The sequence below is a fragment of the Mirounga angustirostris genome, unplaced genomic scaffold, assembly GCF_029215605.1.
Source record: "Mirounga angustirostris isolate CCGP_5_RB_7025 unplaced genomic scaffold, mMirAng1.0.hap1 SCAF_4, whole genome shotgun sequence".
Classification (NCBI taxonomy): domain Eukaryota; kingdom Metazoa; phylum Chordata; class Mammalia; order Carnivora; family Phocidae; genus Mirounga; species Mirounga angustirostris.
In genome coordinates, this window is record NW_026991712.1 from 86,888,525 (window position 1) to 86,907,958 (window position 19,434).

Here is a 19,434-nt window from a genome sequence, read left to right on the forward strand (position 1 = left end):
TCGCTGTGTCTCTCTCTCAAGTAAATAAATAAAATCTTAAAAAAAAAAAAGACACTGTGTTCCTAGTTAAGTTTGTATAATATCAAAGAAAGATCTTGAGTGAAGTGTTATTATTGAGGGGCAGTGTGGCAAAATAGAGCAGATAAAATATACATAAAATTTTACATTCAGTACTGCATTCAAATACTGATTTATTAATTGACTACATGCTTGACCTTGGGAAAACTCTTACTTCTCTAAGCCTTCTTTACTTATTTACAAAATTGTGACATAACAATACCTACTTTATGAGGTTATGAGACTTTGTATTTCCATTTTCTAATAGGACTTCAGTAATAGCTAGTATTAAATGAAAATATAACTCCTCAATGAAAGTTTATTCTGTTATGCCCTCAAGGGGGCAGTAATGACCTTCATTTTATAGGCCATCAACTATCATTTAAAAATCACTGTGCTTTGCTTTCAGCTTGATAATTCAAAAAGTTTAGGTTAAATATACAATAATAAATACACGTAATCAGAACATTCACAGACTTTTGGATTTGTTGTGGTTCAGGCCACAGTGATTAGAACAAGTACCTTTATAATCCAAAAGTCTTTAGAAGCCAGTAAAGTTATATGTTCACAAACATGTAAAAGGAGCTGGAGTTGGTAATCTAACTATTCAAATTCTTCAGACCCTGATCTGAAATGATAAGCAAAGTTGAAGACATTTAGGATACAGCTTCTTAGCCTTGGTTCCCATGGGCCTATATCATGTTTGTCATGTTGCTTTTGGCAAACCTATTGTTTCTCTCTTCCGTATGTTGCCAACTACAAATTAAGATTGCCAAATCACCACATAATAGGGCTGATCTCTCCAGTGTCGTCTTACCCATGAAACTGTTCTACCTACCTCTCCCTTCAGGGGAGATAACCAGTGCAGATAAAAGAAAGGAGAAAAGTTATAAGACAAATTCAGGTTGTCTTATTTAACTGGGTTAAAGGATTTTCTTCTCCTGAACGGTGGGTGGGTGGCTGCTTTTTTCCCATTACCCAATTTTTTTTTTTTTTTAAGAGAGAGAATGTGTGCAGATGCATGTGCAAGGTGGGGAGAGGAGGGGCAGAGGGAGAGGGAGAGAGAAAATCCCAAGCAGGCTCCATGCCAAGTGTAGAGCCGGATGTGGGGCTTGATCTCAGCACCCTGACAACATGACCTGAGCCAAAATCAAGAGTCGGACGCTTAACTGACTAAGCCACCCCTCTTTTTCCCCCATCATCCAGTAATTTTTTAAAAAATGTTTTTTAAGATTTTACTTATTTATTTGACAGAGAGAGAGCGAAAGAGCCAAAGACCACAAGGAGGGGGAATGGCAGAGGGAGAGGGAGAAGCAGGCTCCCCGCTGAGCAGGGAGCCCAACACGGGGCTGGATCCCAGGCCCCTGGGATCATGACCTGAGCCAAAGGCAGACGCCAAACTATCTGAGCCACTGAGGCGCCCCCATCCAGTAATATTTTTTTAAAGATTTATTTATTTATTTATTTATTTGAGAGAGAGAGAATGAGAGAGAGAGAACACATGAGAGGGGATAGGGTCAGAGGACGAAGCAGACTCCCTGCCGAGCAGGGAGCCCGATGCGGGACTCCAGGATCATGACCTGAGCCGAAGGCAGTCGCTCAACCACTGAGCCACCCAGGTGCCCATCCATCCAGTAATATTTTTAAGAATTAACTGAAAGTATCCTAGGATTATCATTTTGATGGATATTTTTGATAACAAAATTCGTATTATAAAGTTTGCTTTCAGTTTTCCATTTGTGACTAAAGATATCACTGATCATCAGTGCTACCATCAAACTGCAGTGGTTCAGAAAGGCAGACTAAATTAAACATTAATCAGGGCAAAAAAGAGTTATGGAGATGAATTTCCTATTTCTGTAGGATCATAAGATGCGCTCCAAAGTCAAATATAAATAGCTTTGTATTGGTTCATAAAGAGTACAGGCTTTGTGGAATCTAATGAATTGAATTCTAATCTGGGCTCTGACATTTACTACCTGTGTGACCTGGGCAAGTTACTTAGTTTTTCACCAACTCACTGAGATTGCCTAGCCTGCCATAGCACACTCCCCTAAATCCTGGTATGAAGAGTTTAAGCCACATTCTGAATAGCTAGCAAGAGTCATCCCTGATAATGCCATTTTAAAACAACAGCATCCATGCGTATTTTACTTTATTTGGTGTTGGGTCTTATATTGAGGAGAAGGAAGCAATTAATATTGTTTAACAATAAAGTACCTAATTTTCCTAAAATTCACTGGGATAAGTCTAAAGAGGTAATTTGTATCATCTCTTTTCATTTTCAACTGTGTATGTCAGAATATTAAACCCAATTTTTCACAAATGTTCTTTTTTCATTTTGCTGTTACGGGGAAGTTGGGTGAGTCATTATATCTAAATCAAAGGGAGAATACCCTTAGCTTGGTATCATTATGTGCTAAAAAGTATACGATGCTTTCTTAAAAGGCAGTTTTACCTAGCTATTCTACTTTAACTGAGTGACCTACCTGATGTTTGGCCTACTTGAACTTTAATTATAACAGCCCTGTTGTGTATGTTTGTGTGTGTGTATGTGTGTGTGTGTGTGTTTTAACTGTGGTAAAATAATAACAATCTTGTTTTTTGATTGCTAGTGAGTTATTGTCATATATATTCCAACCTACTTGAGTGATCTATATAAAAATATATATAAAAATTGCTTGTTCCTTTTTTGTTTCATTTGTGAGTTCTTATGTCAGTGTTGATATGCTAAGTGATGGGATGATAAGCTAAGTGATGGGAAAAGCATGAATTTAGTAGAAACGGGGAATAGGCTATAGCTGGATCTTGCTCCTCATGAAGTCATTGGATAGACATAGATTTATTTCTAGAGGTCAGGCACTGTGTTCCACTCAGACTGTTTGGTTCCCTGAGTATTTTATGAGAAAATTAGAATAAAACAGAGTTATCATCACTATCTCCACTGTAATCCCCCACTGCCACTATCATCCAGAAGCTGGATTAAGATCATTTGTAGTTGGGGCACCTGGCTGGCTCAGACTGTAGAGCATACAACTTTTGATTTCAGGGTTGTGAGTTCACACCCCACATTGGGTGTAGAGATTACTGAAAAAATAATAATAAACTTAAAAGAAGATAGTTTGTAGCTATTAGGAGTACTATACAAGTAATCTACTTTTTGAAATTTAAATTTATAAACCAGTTAAATTACCTACATTAATCATATCAGAAAAGAATTCTTTGCTCTTTGGATGGATTTATTATAAGAAGTGTTAAAAGGAATTTCCTTAAGTATTTTTAAGTATTTTACAGATAACTGGCTTTTTGATAGACAAAAGGCTGCAAAGAATCTTTAAGCATAGTTAGTGGGAAAACAAAAATTGAGAGTACATTGGGGCACCTACCTGGCTTAGTCAGTAAAGCATGCAACTCTTGATCTTGGGGTTGTAAGTTCAAGCCCCACATAGGGTGTAGAGATTAAAATATAATCTTAAAAATATATCTTAAATATAAAAACCTTAAAAATAAAATCTTTAAAAAAATTAAGGGGCACCTGGGCGGCTCAATCGGTTAAGCATCCGGCTCCTGGTTTTGGCTCAGGTCATGATCTCATGGATTGTGGGATCAAGCCCCACATCAGGCTCGTGCTCAGTGTGGAGTCTGCTTGAGATTCTCTTTCTCCCTCTGTCCCTCACATGCGCACATGCTCTCTCTCTCAAATAAATAAGTAAATCTTTAAAAAAAATTAAGAGGGGCGCCTGGCTGGCTCAGTCAGTGAAGCGTGCAACTCTCGATATTCGGGTTGTGAGTTTGAGCCCCACATTAGGTGTAGGGCTTTCTTAAAAAAATAGAATCTTAAAAAAAAAATTAAGAGTACATTTAAAAAGAAGGTAAGTGTATCACTCAGAGTCCAGTCCGGAGACAAAACTACATGGTGATTTGTATAATTTTATTATAATATATAATATGTATAATTTCTAAGATACCTAAACATACATGTATAATTTATAAAAAAATTATTAGTAATAGTAGATTAAGAGGTGAGGAGAACCCTAAAGAATACAGGAATAACCGGGCGCCTGGGTGGCTCAGATGGTTAAGCCTCTGCCTTCAGCTCAGGTCATGATCCCAGGGTCCTGGGATCGAGTCCCGCATCGGGCTCCCTGCTCAGCGGAGAGCCTGCTTCTCCCTCTGCCTCTGCACCTCCTCCTGCTCATGCTCTCTCTCTCTTTCTGTATCTCTCTGTCTCGAATTAAAAAAAAAAAAAAGAATACAGAAATAACCAATATAGGGAGCAGCCACTACTTCTGTATGACAAAACTTAATTTCATGCTATCAAGAAATATTGATAGGGTCCAGCTTCAGTGTGACAAGGCAAGGCAAAGAAGAGTAGATTTGGAGCTGAGAGGCAATAAATTCACAACTGGCACAAAAGTATCTTTGAAATTATAATGAAAGACATAGGGAAATGCAATTCATTTTATAAAAGTTAAATTTATGCAAAACTGTCAAGTAATACTTTTGGTTCATAAAGTTAGGCATGCCTGTTGCCAGATCTAATGTACTTTCCTCCTGGAACTTAGCTGTAAGAATAGCACACAGATACAAGAAGAAAAGGTTATAAAAAAGCACATCATGACAAAACTAAAGTAGGTAATTATTTTTAGCATGAATCAGTTGTACTACTCTTTGATGTTCAATAAACTAAATGTCTGGTTTTTAACTGTTCTTGCATTAGAGGTCATTCCGAGTCTTCCCACCTGTCTAGCTGATGGGTAGATGCAGTACGGTTACGTAGAGCCTGCGGGGTCTCTTCCCTCAGCACCACCTTGTTTAGGGTAAAGCATGCTTTGTGTGCTTACCGCCTGCTGCCAGGGAGAGCTCTGTACAGCCAGCCTAGGGAGTAGGCGGCACTCTTGGTCTGTTAGCTCCTAATGCTCAGCACTGTCAGTGCCGAAAAAATGAGCAACTGTGGGGAATATAGTGGCTCTATACTAAGCATATTTCCTTAATCCACTTTTTTTTTTTAAAGATTTTATTTATTTATTTGAGAGAGAGAGAATGAGAGAGAACACATGAGAGGGGATAGGGTCAGAGGGCAAAGCAGGCTCCTCGCTGAGCAGGGAGCCCGATGCGGGACTCGATCCCGGGACTCCAGGATCATGACCTGAGCCGAAGGCAGTCGCTTAACCAACTGAGTCACCCAGGCGCCCCACCTTAATCCACTTTAAAGGAAAACCTTTCTAAACCAAGAGTGTTAACACCATGATCATTGGTTTATACCAGTTTGTATTGGAGAGGAAGAGGAAGGACATTAGAATGAAAAGCTGAGGTGTTGATTTAATAAAAGCCATTTTTAGTTCATCTCCATTTATTCTGTCTGCCAGACCTCATTTACCTTTTTTACCAAAATAGGTGACCCCCATGCCTCCTCAGCACCACACTTGTCAAATTCCACCACCTCAGTGCTGGCCACCCTTGCAGCTCTTGCTGAGGCATCAGCCCCCTCGTCCAACTCCCACAGAGCCGCAGGTGGGTAAGGGATATCTGCTGGGTGAATCGCCATTTCTTCTTTTGTTTTTACATTTCCAGCAGATTTAATTTGCATGAAATATTAAAAAATTATGGTTAATTAGAGACATCTAGGAAAGAGGAATGTAGAGTCATTGAGCATCAGAAAGAAAAATCACTAAGCAATATAATCAGATGGCTGAATAATATCAGAGAATGGCTTAGTCATTTCTTCGTATTTTTGCGGTTTCAAATTTGTTTGCCCTGACTCCAGTTGCTTCAGATTGAAATGTTTAGTCTTCTACTAGCAGATTATTTGGGAAATACTCTATGTTATGTTTTGACTGATGTTATCATAGACTGATTCAAAATAGCAGCTTAGATGTGTTGTATTTAAAGCATCAAAATACGTGGGACTGCTATGTCTCTCGTTGTCATATTATGTGTACTTCAGGGTGGCTTGCTTTTACTTTCACTGGAGATGATATTTTGGCATTTCCAATGGAGTTGGGCAGATATATGCTATATAGTGGCCTTCTGATATGCAGAACAAAAAAGGTTCAAGTCACTTAGCCAGAGCTGGTAGCCTGTGGGGAGAAGGCTCAGGGCTTCATATAAGTAGGGGCAGATAGTCATAGGTAGGGCTAAATTGTCATCTAGGAATCTTTCTGGAGCCTTCTGACAGTCTGCTCCATCATAAATGAAAGCAGATTGTTCTGATTTCTTTCTGCCATTGACATTTGGGTGATGAGAACATTCCTCCAATTCTGTTTTTCCGACTGGCAGTAATCATAAAGATCTCTACTCAAACATGTATGAGTGAGCAGCATGGCAGAGGGAAAAGCAATATATTAAACTCGTGCTTGTTACTTTGATTTGCTTTTTGATTTTGGATAAATTACTTAACTTCTCTGGGTCTCAGTCTCTTCACCTCTGGCTGAGGTTGCATGGTTGGATCAGATTATCTTTTGAGGTCTTTTCAGCTATAACATTTAACTCTTCTTTGTTTTTAAGAGATGTGAATGCTCTATTTCCATTAAACCACCTGAATGTGTCTCATGTGGATAGTCCATATCCCACTTAGTACAGAGTTCTACCTGTGACTCTTTAGATAGAGAAATTCTGTAGTGGAATAGTAGGAACTCTTTCCCTAATAATTGTTGGGGATATTGACTAACCAAACTGAAAATCTTTTTTTTTTAAGTTTTATTTATTTAAGTAATATCTACACCCAATGTGGGGCTTGAATCACGACCCCACGATCAAGAGTCACATGCTCTTCTGACTGAGCCAGCCAGGCGCCTCCTCCCCCTTTTTTGATTACCAAACTGAAAATTTTGATTCAACATAATATATATAAAGCTCTTAGAAGGGTACCTGGTTACATTGTAAGTAGTCAGTGTTAGTTGCTGTTAATATTATTGTTTGTCAGATGGGAGAAGCCACTTGCCATTTGTGTCTGCCATTGTGCCATTTGACTTCATCAATGCTTTGTCTACTTGACATGTTATTTTGTTAATTCGCTATTAAATACCTCCATTTTCTTATAGAAATAGATCTATTCTGCAATTATTTTTCTAAGCTCCATAGATTTAGTCTTTCAAGATGCTTCTTGAAAAAAGAATTCCAAGATCAACTATGCTGGGGAAGCTCAGCATATCTTATGCCCTATTGGAGAATCACAGTGCTCATTAGTCTGTTGGGGTTTCTGATACTTCTTACAAAACAAACAAACAAACAATTTAAACATATATAAACTGGCATTTTGAAAGTGTAGTTGTGCATAGAACCCACTCTTAGTGAAAGCTGTTAACATCTCAGTGAAGACATTTTAGAAAATACTGTTCTATTGCATTCACTATTTTCTTTTCTCTTCCGACTTAGCATTGTTCACTAGAGCTTGCTTTAGAAATTTAAACTAACTTCTTTTTTCAAGTTTTCCTGTCCCTGATATAATCAATTTCAAGGAGGCTGAAATTGTTATACTCCTATTTTTTAAAACGCTGAAATTTCGGGGCGCCTGGGTGGCTCCGTTGGTTAAGCGACTGCCTTCAGCTCAGGTCATGATCCTGGAGTCCCAGGATCGAGTCCCGCATCGGGCTCCCTGCTCAGCAAGGAGTCTGCTTCTCCCTCTCCCACTCCCCGTTTGTGTTCCCTCTCTCGCTGTGTCTTTCTCTGTCAAATAAATAAATAAAATCTTTAAAAAAAATAAAAAAATAATAAAAAATAAAACGCTGAAATTTCAAATTCATTTTTGTCATCTCTAGCTAATTCAGAGGAAATCATAGAGGGAAATTCTGTTGACTCATCAATCCAGCAAGTGGTGGGGAGCGGAGGCCAGAGGGTCATCACCATAGTGACTGATGGAGTCCCTCTGGGTAATATCCAAACTGCAATCCCTACTGGAAGCATTGGCCAGCCATTTATTGTAACTATGCAAGATGGACAGCAAGGTGAGTTATCCCATTCAGAGAAGTGTTTATGAAAAGATATGTTAGAGGGCGCCTGGGTGGCTCAGTTGGTTAAGTGACTGCCTTCAGCTCAGGTCATGATCCTGGAGTGCGAGGATCGAATCCCACATCGGGCTCCCCACTCAGTGGAGAGTCTGCTTCTCCCTCTGACCCTCTCCCCTCTCATGCTCTCTCTCACTCTTTCTCTCTCAAATAAATAAATAAAATCTTAAAAAAAAAAAAGAAAAGATATGTTAGACACTCCATATTCCTCTAAAAATGAGGCATTGAAGTAACTAGTGGGACTAAAAGAATGACAGATGCCAGATTGGCTCCAAGAAAAAAAGAAACGGATACTAGGCTGGCAAAGCCTAATTTCCCTAATATATTTAAATTTGTGAGTAAAAGCCAAAAGTCTGGTAGAAAAAAGAGGAAATTGTATGAACCAGTAGTTTACAGAAAATACTGATGGATCTTAAAAATATGGAAATATATTCAACCTACTTCATACATAGCAAGAGAAATGCAAGTCAGTTCTGCACCGAGATACCATTATAACACTGTGTTGTCAAAGGTGTGGGGAAATAGGCACTCATAAATCACCGGCTGGCTCAGTCAGTAGAGCTTGTGATTCTTGATCTCAGAGTTGTAAGTTCCAGCCCCACATTGGGCGTAGAGAATATTTAAAAATAAAATCTAAAAAAAAAAAATCACTGCTGAGAGTATAAATTCATGTACCCTCTAAAGAACTGATTGCAATATCTATCAGTATTTTTTTAAGATTTTATTTATGAGAGAGAGAGAGAGAGCACGTGCTCTCAAGCAGGGAGGAGGGGCAGAGGAAGAAGCAGGCTCCCCAGTGAGCAGGGAAACTAATGTAACATTGTGGATCAACTATACTCCAATAAAAAGTGAAAAATAAAAAGAACCTAAGTTTATGTCAGTAGGGAACTTGGATAAAGAAATGGTACACCCATACATTGGAATACTACACAGCTATTGAAAACAATGAGGAAATGCCTTATATACTAGCATGGTCTCATCCCCAAACCATATTGTTAAGTGATAAGAGTAAGATGCAGAACAGTGTGTAGAATATGCTACATTTGTATTTTTTTTTTAAAGATTTTATTTATTTATTTGACAGAGAGAGACACAGGGAGAGAGGGAAAACAAGCAGAGGGAGCAGGAGAGGGAGAAGCAGCCTTACCACAGAGCAGGGAGCCCGATGTGGGGCTCGATTCCAGGACCCTGGATCATGACCTGAGCCAAAGGTAGACGCTTAACGACTGACCCACCCAGGTGCCCCTACATTTGTATTTTTTAAAAAGGGGGAAATATATGTATATTTGCTAATATAGTCATAGACTTAAACCATCTCTGAAGGAACATTCAAGAATAACATTGATAACATTGGTTGCCTCCTTGCTTGTGCTCTCTCTCTCTGTCAAATAAATAAATGAAATCTTTTTTAAAAAAGTGTGGGGGGTGGGCGCCTGGGGGGCTCAGTTGGTTAAGCAACTGCCTTCGGCTCAGGTCATGATCCTGGAGTCCCTGTATCGAGTCCCGCATCGGGCTCCCTGCTCGGCGAGGAGCCTACTTCTCCCTCTGACCCTGCCCCCTCTCATGTACTCTCTCTCATTCTCGCTCTCTCAAATGAATAAATAAATCTTAAAAAAAAAAAAAAAAGTGGGGGGGTACCTGGGTGGCTTAGTCAGCTAAGTGTCTGCCTTCGGCTCAGGTCATGATCCCAGGGTCCTGGGATCAAGTCCCACATCAGGCTCCCTGCTCAGTGGGAAGCCTCCTTCTCCCTCTCCCGCTCCCTCTGCTTGTGCTCTCTCTCTCTTCCTCTCTCTCTGTCTCTGTAAAATAAATAAAATCTTTAAAACAAAAACAAAACAACATTGGTTGCCTCTTGAGAAGGCACCTGGGTAGCTGGGGATGGACGGGAGACTTTTCACTACATATGCTTTTGTAACTTTTAATATATTTTTAAAGATTTTATTTATGTATTTGAGAGAGAGAGAGAGACAGAGCATGAGCAGGGGGAGGAGGCAGAGGGAAAGGGAGAAACAGACCCCACTCTGAGCAGGGAGCCTGACTCGGGGCTTTATTCTGGGACCATAAGATCATGATCTGAGCCAAAGGCAGACGCTCAACTGACAGAGCCACTCAGGTGTCCCATAACTTCTAATTTTTGAACCACATGAATGTATTACTTATTCAAGAAATATATCAGTAATTTTTTTTTTTAAGAGAAACTAATCATTACAACCTCATTCCTTAAAAATACTGTGGTTTGGGGGCCCCTGGGTGGCTCAGTTGGTTAAGTGACTCGTGATTTTGGCTCAGGTCATGATCTTAGGTTGGTGAGATTGAGCCCCTCCTTGAGCTCCATGCTGGGCATGGAGCCTGCTTAAGTTTCTCTCTCCTGCTCCCTCTGCCCCCCTCCTACTTTGCTTGCACTCTCTTTCTCTCTGTCTAAAAAAAAAATTTTATATATATATATATATATATAGGAGTTTGAAAGAGGAGGGTTGGTTTATTGCATTTGAATCACCAAAATTTTGATTGGCCTGAATAATGATGGGGATTTTATAATTTTCAAACTATTTAAATTGGTGGATCTTTGTAGCATAGAAAGAAAAAGTAGGCATTAAACCTGTATAATTGGGGCACCTGGGTGTCTCAGTCCGTTAAGCTTCTGCCTTCGGCTCAGGTCATGATCCCAGGGTCCTGGGATTGAGCCCCATATTGAGCTCCCTACTCAGTGGGGAGCCTGCTTCTTCCCTCTCCCACTCTCCCTGCTCATGCTCTTGTGCTCTCGCTCTCTCTCTCTCTGTCAAATAAATAAAACATTAAAAAAAAAAACCTATATAATCCAAGTTTTGGTATCATAAAATCTTACTAGTTTTATTTGGAAATAACTATTGATGTTTTTGTTAATATGGTTTAAAGTTTTGGGGCTTCGTTGGGTAGGTGAGAAACTCTGTTAATAATGGAGTTAAATAAATGAGAATGGAGTTGTTTTGAGGGGAAAAATATTTGAGGTTTTACACTACTTTTTAGAAATGTATTTAACCAGGCACAAAGAAGGAAAGCTGAGATTTTGTGAATTATCTGCAGGAAGTTTTAAAATCCTGACTAAACTGCCTTTTCCATTTAGCAGGTATCTAAGCTGTTTTCTATTGCCATCAATTGATGAGTACCCAAGGAATACAAGTTAATTTTTAAATCAACCAAACCAAATAACTATGTAAATTTTCTGTTTTAAACAAAAATCGTAATGTACCCTAAAACCTAAATAGAATTTTAAACTTTTTTATTTTGTGGTCATTATAGCTATGTGTATAGTTTGTTTTTTTAAGTAGGCTCCATGTCCAGCGTGGAGCCCAGTGCGGGGCTTGAACTCACGACCTGAGATCAAGACCTGAGCTGAGATTAAGAGTCAGACACTTAACTGACTGAGCCACCCAGGTGCCCCAGTGTGTACAGTTGTGAGAAATAATACAGAGAGATCCAGTGTACCTATCACCCAGTTTCCCCCATTGGTAACATTTTGCAGTAATACAATATCACAGACAGGAAATTGACATTGATACAATTCACCAACCTTATTGAGAATGAGATGCATTCATTTATGTGTTTGTGTGTGCACTTAGTTCTATGCAGTGTAATACAAGTGTAGATTTGTGTGAGCACTACCACAGTCAAGACAAAGAACAGTTCCAGGGCACCTGGGTGGCTCAATTGGTTAAGTATCCAACTCTTGGATTCAGTTCAAGTTATGATATTAGGATGGTGAAATCAAGCCCCATGTGGGCTCCATAGAGTGTGGAGTCTGCTTGAGATTCTCTCCCTCTCTGGTGCACTTGCCTCCCCGCCTACCCCCTGCTCGCACGTGCTCATGCTCTCTGTCGCTCACTCTCTCTCTAAAAAAAGAGAGAGAACAGTTCCATCACAAGGATCCCTTATGCCACTTTTATATCCACAGCTACCTCCTTTCCCACCCCATTCCTGGCCCCTGGCAACCACTAACTTATTTGTTTTCTACCTCTATACTTTTGTCATTTCAAGAATATTATATAAATGGAATCATGTAAATGGAACCTTTTGAGCTTGGCTTTTCTTCTCTTGCATAATTCCCTTAAAATCTGAGTTTTTGTTTTTATCAATAGTTCATTCCTTTTTATTGCTGAATAGTATCCATGGTATGGATTACCACAGTTTGTTTAACCATTCCTTGAAGGACATTTAAGTTGTTTCTCGTTTTTGGCTATCTATGAATGAAGCTGTTATGACCAATAATGTACATGTTTTGTGGGAACATAAATTTTCAGTTCTCTGGGATAAATGCCCCAAGGTGCAATTGCTGGGTTGCATGCTAAGTACATGTTTAGTTTTGTAAACATGTCTAATTTTGTAAATAGTTTGGCAGAGCACCTGCCAAACTATTTCCTAGAGTGACTGTACCATTTTACATTCCCACTAGCAATTTATGAATAATCCAGTTTTGCCACGTCCATGTCAGCATCTGGTGTTATCACTATTTTTTTTTTAATTTTAGCCATTCTGATAGATGTGCAGTGCATTGATGTGTTTGTTGACCCTTTTCTTATTTGTCTACAAAAGAGAAATAATTAAATTGGATATAGTGAATGGCAAACTGCTTTCATGGGAAGTTTCTCTAAAATCTTATGTAAAGTGCTTGCTTTGGCAGCACATATACTAAAAAAATAATCTTATGTAAAGACATTAGGCCTTCATTAGACAAGTTACCCCCAAGGAATTGTAAGCTTATTGGCCATAGCTTTTAACCTAGAGTTAGATTTCTTTATTTTAGAGAGAGAAAGAGAGAGTGAGCGTGTGTGCAAGTGGGGGTGGGGGTGGGCAGAGGGAGAGGGAGAAACTTAAGCAACCTCCACACTTAGTGAGGAACCCAGTGCAGGGCTGGATCTCACCACCCTAAGATCATGACCTGAGCTGAAATCAAGAGTTGGGCGCTTAACCAACTGCGCTACCCAGGTGCCCCTAGAGTTAGACATCTTTTTTTTTTTTTTAAAGATTTTATTTATTTGAGAGAGTGAGAGAGCACAAGCAGGGGGAGTGGCAGAGAGAGAGGGAGAAGCAGACTCCCCGCTGAGCAGGGAGCCCAATATGGGGCTCAATCCTAGGACCCTGGGATCATGACCTGAGCCAAAGGCAGACAGTTAACCGACTAAGCCACCCAGGTGCCCTCCGAGTTAGTCATTTGTATATAAGAGCCTCAGACCTGTGTGTTAACTGCATGCCTTCCAAATCTGATACTCTAATCTTTTCTGTTTCTCTCTGTAGGGCCATGCTTTACCTGTTGATTCTAAAATCCAAAGAGATTATGAATAATAAGATTTCAGCTAATGTATTTCAGTTTATTTTGTAATTTAAAGTAAGCAGGGGTACCTGGCTGGCTCAGTCGGTAGAGCTTGTGATTCTTGATCTGGGAGTAGTAAGTTCGAGCTCCACATTGGGTGTAGAGGTTACATAAAAATAAAATCTTAAAAAAAAAATAATAAAGCAGACAAAACCTCTTTGTTTTACTATGTATTCATCACCTCCAATTGGTGTCCTTTGGCTTGTAGTTCTAACTGTACCTGCTGGTCAGGTTGCAGAGGAAACTGTAATTGAAGAAGAGGAAGAAGCAGAGAAGTTGCCTCTGACTAAAAAACCAAGAATAGAAGAGATGACAAACAGTATGGAGGAGAGCAAGGTAATGTTTTTAGAGCAGTAGAGAGAAGAGAAAGAATCAAAAGCCAAAACTTTTAAGGTCTGAACCCTTCTTTATGTTTTTGTCTGCTCTCTGGAGAATCTGGGATGAGGAATTCTTACCTGGTGGTGACATGGTTTACCTTTACAGGAGGGCACTGAAAGAGAGCTGCTCCAGCAGCAGCTCCAGGAGGCCAATCGAAGAGCTCAGGAATACCGACACCAGCTCCTAAAGAAAGAACAGGAGGCAGAACAGTACCGCCTCAAGCTAGAGGCCATGGCCCGACAACAGCCCAATGGAGTTGATTTCACCATGGTTGAAGAGGTGGCGGAGGTAGATGCTGTAGTAGTTACAGAGGGGGAGATGGAAGAGAGAGACACAGAAGTGACTGGGGCAGGAGGGACCATGGAGCCTCATCCTGGAGTTTCCTTGGAAACTGTTTCATCTTAATGTGCAAGGGCCACAACTTGTACTGTGTCCATCTTTTTCCTCTTTTTAAAAGAAAATACAGAGGACAGGACATTGTATAAAAATTAAGAATGTCCTTAAGAAGAAAACTATAGCAGGGTACAGTGCTTGGGCTCAGGAAGGCTTGCTATGCAACTGGAAAATTCAAAGCCAAATTTAGGGAATACTTCTTTTGAGGGACCAAAAGAACAAGGACCAAATTTCTTAGCTCACATCATTGCTTTAAGCTTAGAGGTAAAAGAATGCTGGATATTGTGGGTTGATTGTGTTTTAAATAACTGACTTTGTATCAGAAGATTTTAAGATAACACTCCTAGTAGAGACACACAGAGCCTTTAATAAGTGTACCGTCAAGTGACCTTAAAATTTGCCTTAGATTTATGACGTGTACCTGGTAGAGAAGAAAACTAACTGGGAGGTGGATTAGAAGCAAGCTTTTGGGAAGAGAAAGAAATACATTCCACTTGCAAAGGAGCAGGCATTCCCCTCTATCCTGAATTAATTTCACTGAAAAGAAATTGATAGTTGCCTAACTCTGCATCCATTATGTGTCCATAAGTCAGATGCCAGTTTAAGAAACTGAAGTGGAATATTTAAAAACTGGAAAGGAAAGAAAACTTGTTTATGTGGGAGAAGTGTATGTAAATTCAAAATCCTCCAGGCTGTGCTTCCACAATGCTGGAAAGTGGCCAGAAAGAGGCTTGTGAGGTTATGAAACAATCTGGTCTCGAGATACAAACTTTGCTCTGGCTGGATTTTATAAAATTGAAATCAGGAGGATAGTCTGTTGCTAGAACAACTTGCTTCCAAACATTTATTTCTATAATATCGAGCTTTAATAACAACTTTTTAATTTTATAAAATTTTGTTGAGTTTTCTAAGTGTGCCTTTCTGTGGAGCTTACATGGTACCCTCTTCATTGCAAAAAAAGAAGTCGGGGGAGGGGTGAGTCCTGAGGGTGTTGGTGGAGTTTTGTTTCCATTTGACTTGGGATGAGCAAATGGTTCTGTTTCCTTAAGGTTGGGTTTTGTGCAGAGCTTTTGTGCTCAGTGTGTGTTGGCAAAGGGAGTGAAAAACTAGAAGTGCCATAAAGTAAGGAACCAAAAATTCTGGCTCAGTGACTTCATCTGCTTGACTTCCTTCCCTACCACTATGCCTGCTCCCTTTGCCTAGACACTTCTGGAAAGTGTTTTGTTGCTGGGTTTTCTTTGTGCACCAGTTTGGAGTTTTTTTAAAAGAAAGGGGATATGGATGGAGAGAGAGAGGTTGTGGAGAGGTTACATTACAGAAGTTACTGTCTTTGAAATTGGGCCCCCATCTTTCTAGACCTGCTTGCTTGCTTTATTGTAAATTAGAAGAAGAAACCAGAGGATGTGCCAAGTAAACATTTGAATGACTGTTTAGAATACGGTTTTCTTAATTAGCGATCATGGGGAAAACATACATTTTTAATTTGGAATAAAACTTAACATGGTTCTATTTACCTTGATTAGTGAAGTAATTTGCTGCAGTTTTCCAGAGGTGCAGAATCATGTGGGGCTCAAAATAGACCTAAAACAACTCGCCAAACCAAATTTGACAAACAAATTTGTTATTAGAGGCTTACAAGCAAAAATACCAGTTTGAAATTAATCTTGGCTGTTGGCCACCTTAACTAGGTTTTCTCCATAGACTTGAGAGATTACTCTTGGTTTGGGGGGATGACGAGAAGCCTAGGTAAGGTCTAGGGTGAAATTGTGCCATCTGCTGTCAAATTGTCCTTTTTCAGCTTGCAATGTTTTTCTTTTTTCTGAGTCCCTTTGTGAACCAGGTGCTAACAATAAGCTGCTATTGTGTGCCATTTCAGAGCCTTAGCTTAACTATAGAGATAGAGGGACCAAGTGTCATTTTAGATATGTTTGGTTTATGTTCTTTGTGTATATATTGACTTTAATTCCTTTTTTTTCCCCCCTTGCCTGTTAAGGGGGTGGAGGTTAACTCTGCAGAGGATATCCAGGCCCAGCCACCTCTCTCTCTGGGGTAGCTTCTGACTAGGGGCAGGAGTTGCCATCCAGCACTCCCTGCTGAGCATACAGAGTCCCTACTGTTTTGGGGAACTGTTCAGAAATTATTATCATTCTCTTTCTGTAGGAGGCTGTCATTCTCACCTAGAAAAATCTCTAATACAGTCCAAGTCATTTTTGATGATGGAGTCTCTGAGATAGGGAGTTGGGTTAGGGAAAGAGAAAAGAGAAATGTCTGGAAAGGGAAGAGTAGCAAAAAGGTATTTGTTGTTATTTACTTGAAATACCTTTTAGCATCCCAGAGAAGGGAAATAGGATTTGATCCCCAGTTGTTTTTTTATTTTTAAAAAATTTTTTTATTTTTTAATTTTTTGACAGAGAGAGACAGCGAGAGAGGGAACACAAGCAGGGGCAGTGGGAGAGGGAGAAGCAGGCTTCCCGCCGAGCAGGGAGCCCGATGAGGGGCTCGATCCCAGGACCCTGGGATCGTGACCCGAGCCAAAGGCAGACGCCTAACAACTGAGCCACCCAGGCGCCCCTGAACCCCAGTTGTATTGCCATGGAGAAAATGGCAGGTCAGGATTCCTTGAAGTAGTCAGAAATATTAAATGCATTAATGGCAATACCATTTTATGATTTTGCATCTTTCAGGATCAGCAATGGAAGTTGGGAAAATGTTGCTAGATCTTCTGGGTTGATGGATCCCAACTGGTTTATTGGCGAGATTGAATTACAGAGAATCAAATAACAGACAGGTGGTTCAGAATTGGTACTTAAACAGGAGAAACCTGGAACCTAGGATGATTGCCTACTTTAAAATAAAGCTGCTTTAACAATATCAGTATTAATTTATGAATTTTAGGTCTTAAGCCTTCCCCGAAAAAAGAGAAAGAAAGAAGTCCTAGTATTTCTGTTCTTGTTCTTAGCTTCAGGGAAATTACTTATAAATATAAAATGTACAGTTCCCTTCCTATCACTACCTCTATGGGATCTTTTAATTGTAATGGCAGAGTTGAGGTTTTTTAATGGAGATATGGGAGAACTTGACTTTAGGTTTTCTGTTTTGAACTCAGTGCCTTAAAAGATGTTCTTTTTCTCTGTCAGATCCATGTGTATTTTTGGCTTTGGCTTTCCCCCTTCTTCAGCCTTACCATTGCATTATTAAAATTTTTGTGTCTGCTCAGTAATGTTAGAAATCTATGGCATACAAAAGTACTTTCTTTCTTTATATTGATGTAAAAGAAATGAATTTACCAGAAGGCTCTACAGTCAAAGTTCGGTATTGCATGACCAGGGCACTTCTAATAGCCATTTGCTGGGTGCATATTGGTGTGTACATTTATAAATACATACGGATTTTCCCACTTTTTGTTTATTTAAGGTTCAGCTCTAAAGTACCTGGTATCGCTTCTCGGCCTTTTGGCTAAGATCAAGTGTAGTAAAGTACCTGGCATAACCTGGAAATATTTTCATTTCATTTAACACGTTAAAGAGGGCTTCTGTGGCTTCACTAAAGGGGCTGAGGAAGAAAAAGCTTTATTTTGGCCCTTCTCTGAGAGGTGTGCTCTAACTGGTGTAAACCCCAGGGAGAACCAGTATGTGGCTTTACAGAGATTTGTTTAGCATGTGGCGTGATGACACCATGGGAGCTAAATGGTTCAGAGCAGTGTCAGGGGTAAAGCTGGAGCTGCCTTTCTCAGAGCACGCCTCCTATGCACTCCTCTAGGCAGCGGTTTTCTCTTACACCTCAGAACAGGAAAGAAACCTTAGATAAAGGGATCACGGCACAAGGAGCAGGCATTCTGTACATCTGTTTTCCCAGGTTAGAAATCTCACCTTTTTGAGAAATGATCGTTTTGAGAAAGTTTGTGTGGCTCTCTGCTAACAAACATCATTATGGACCTCCAGAGCTAGAAAATTTCAGGCATATAGTGAACTCTTCCCAAAAGTTGGGTATTGAGTAGAAATCGGTTTTTATCCAGATTTACTGGAGAATGGCCTCCTTGTGCAGACATCTCTGTATGGCCAGAAAAGGAGCTTTAGAATGGAATATGTGAGCACCACCTATATACTGTTCAGGGCTCTTACCTATCTCCATTTTATGTGATGAATATTTTCAGAGTTGGTACTCTGTTTCCTATGCCAATATATTTAATAAGAGAGCAGAAGTAAGAAGGATGAATTTGAATTAAGTAGCTTTGAGCCTCTGTTGCTGCCTTTTTTTTTTTTTTTTTTTTTTTGGAGCCTCTCTAGGATTAGTGGGTGGGGTGACATTCCTAGACTCTACAGTAGCAATTTGGCTGGTTAATGGCAGGAAATTGTGATTCCCTATCTCTCCCCGCGCCCCCCCCCCCCCGCCCTTTCCCCTCTAAACTACTTCTGCTTCTGTGACCCCATTGTTTTTATCTCACTGAGTCTTTCCCAGGCACTAGAACTTAATTAGTTGGTCATTTCTAATCTATGGGCCTTGTCTTTCCTCTTTCCACTCCCCTCCTTCCCTATTACATGCATTTTCTGTTTATTCTGAAGTGGTTTGTTTCTGAGAATTAATCTAGGTCATACCCTATATCCTGTGCTTCCTAGTTGGTTTCAGGCATCTTGCTTGACTAAAAATAATGACTGCAGCTCCCTTCTCTGGCTTTGTCCTGTGGCCTGTCCTCCTGACAAGGCCATTTATGTTGGAGGAGGAGAGAAAGAGGGTGGGTGGGGTCCCTAGATTCTTCTCAAAATGTCCTCAGTTTTTCAGGTTTTCTGACAGCTTTATGTACAGTGTGTTTTAAGAAAACTTAAATATACTTCTCTTTTTTTATTTAGGATTTTAATAGGATTTGATTTTGATGAGGAAGGGTGTGTGTGTGGGGGGGTGATCATTTGTGTGTATATACACTTATACAGATCTATATTATATATATAATTTTTGTACTATCATTTAAAATAAAGATGTTTCTTAATAAAATGTCAAAGTCTTACCATTTCAGAGTGTCATTGAAAGTTTTTTCCATCTCCTGGGCAAAAATTGTACCTAGTCCCTGATCACAGATAAATCTCAATAGGAAGTTTTCTCTGTCTAGCTGAGCTAATGAGGATGGAGCCAGGGGGAGGGTGTGTTTGTGTGTGAGGGGTCTTCCTTCCCCTGTTGTGGTCTCTTCTAACCTATTCACACCCTCTGCATTTTCCTTACCCTAGTTCCTACTGGTTATTTGAAATAGGCAGAGCAAGT

At 39.8% G+C, this 19,434-nt stretch overlaps 1 protein-coding gene and 1 pseudogene across 7 annotated transcripts in view; both read left to right on the forward strand.

The window, feature by feature from the left end:
* GABPB2 (GA binding protein transcription factor subunit beta 2) overlaps positions 1-19,188 on the forward strand; it is a 31,700-nt gene extending 12,512 nt beyond the window's left edge. For 3 of the 7 annotated variants that reach the window (XM_064588505.1, XM_045896678.3, XM_045896677.3), the window contains 4 exons: positions 5,455-5,571; positions 7,818-8,003; positions 13,619-13,746; positions 13,894-19,188. In XM_064588505.1, coding sequence (XP_064444575.1) covers positions 5,455-5,571; positions 7,818-8,003; positions 13,619-13,746; positions 13,894-14,193 — 731 coding nt within the window. In that variant the 3' untranslated portion in view covers positions 14,194-19,188. The remainder of the gene's footprint in view (positions 1-5,454; positions 5,572-7,817; positions 8,004-13,618; positions 13,747-13,893) is intronic. The other 4 variants (XM_064588506.1, XM_064588504.1, XM_045896679.3 and 1 more) reach the window with 2 other exon arrangements.
* LOC123860768 (U2 spliceosomal RNA) lies at positions 17,618-17,702 on the forward strand (annotated as a pseudogene).
* Positions 19,189-19,434: the final 246 nt, after the last annotated feature.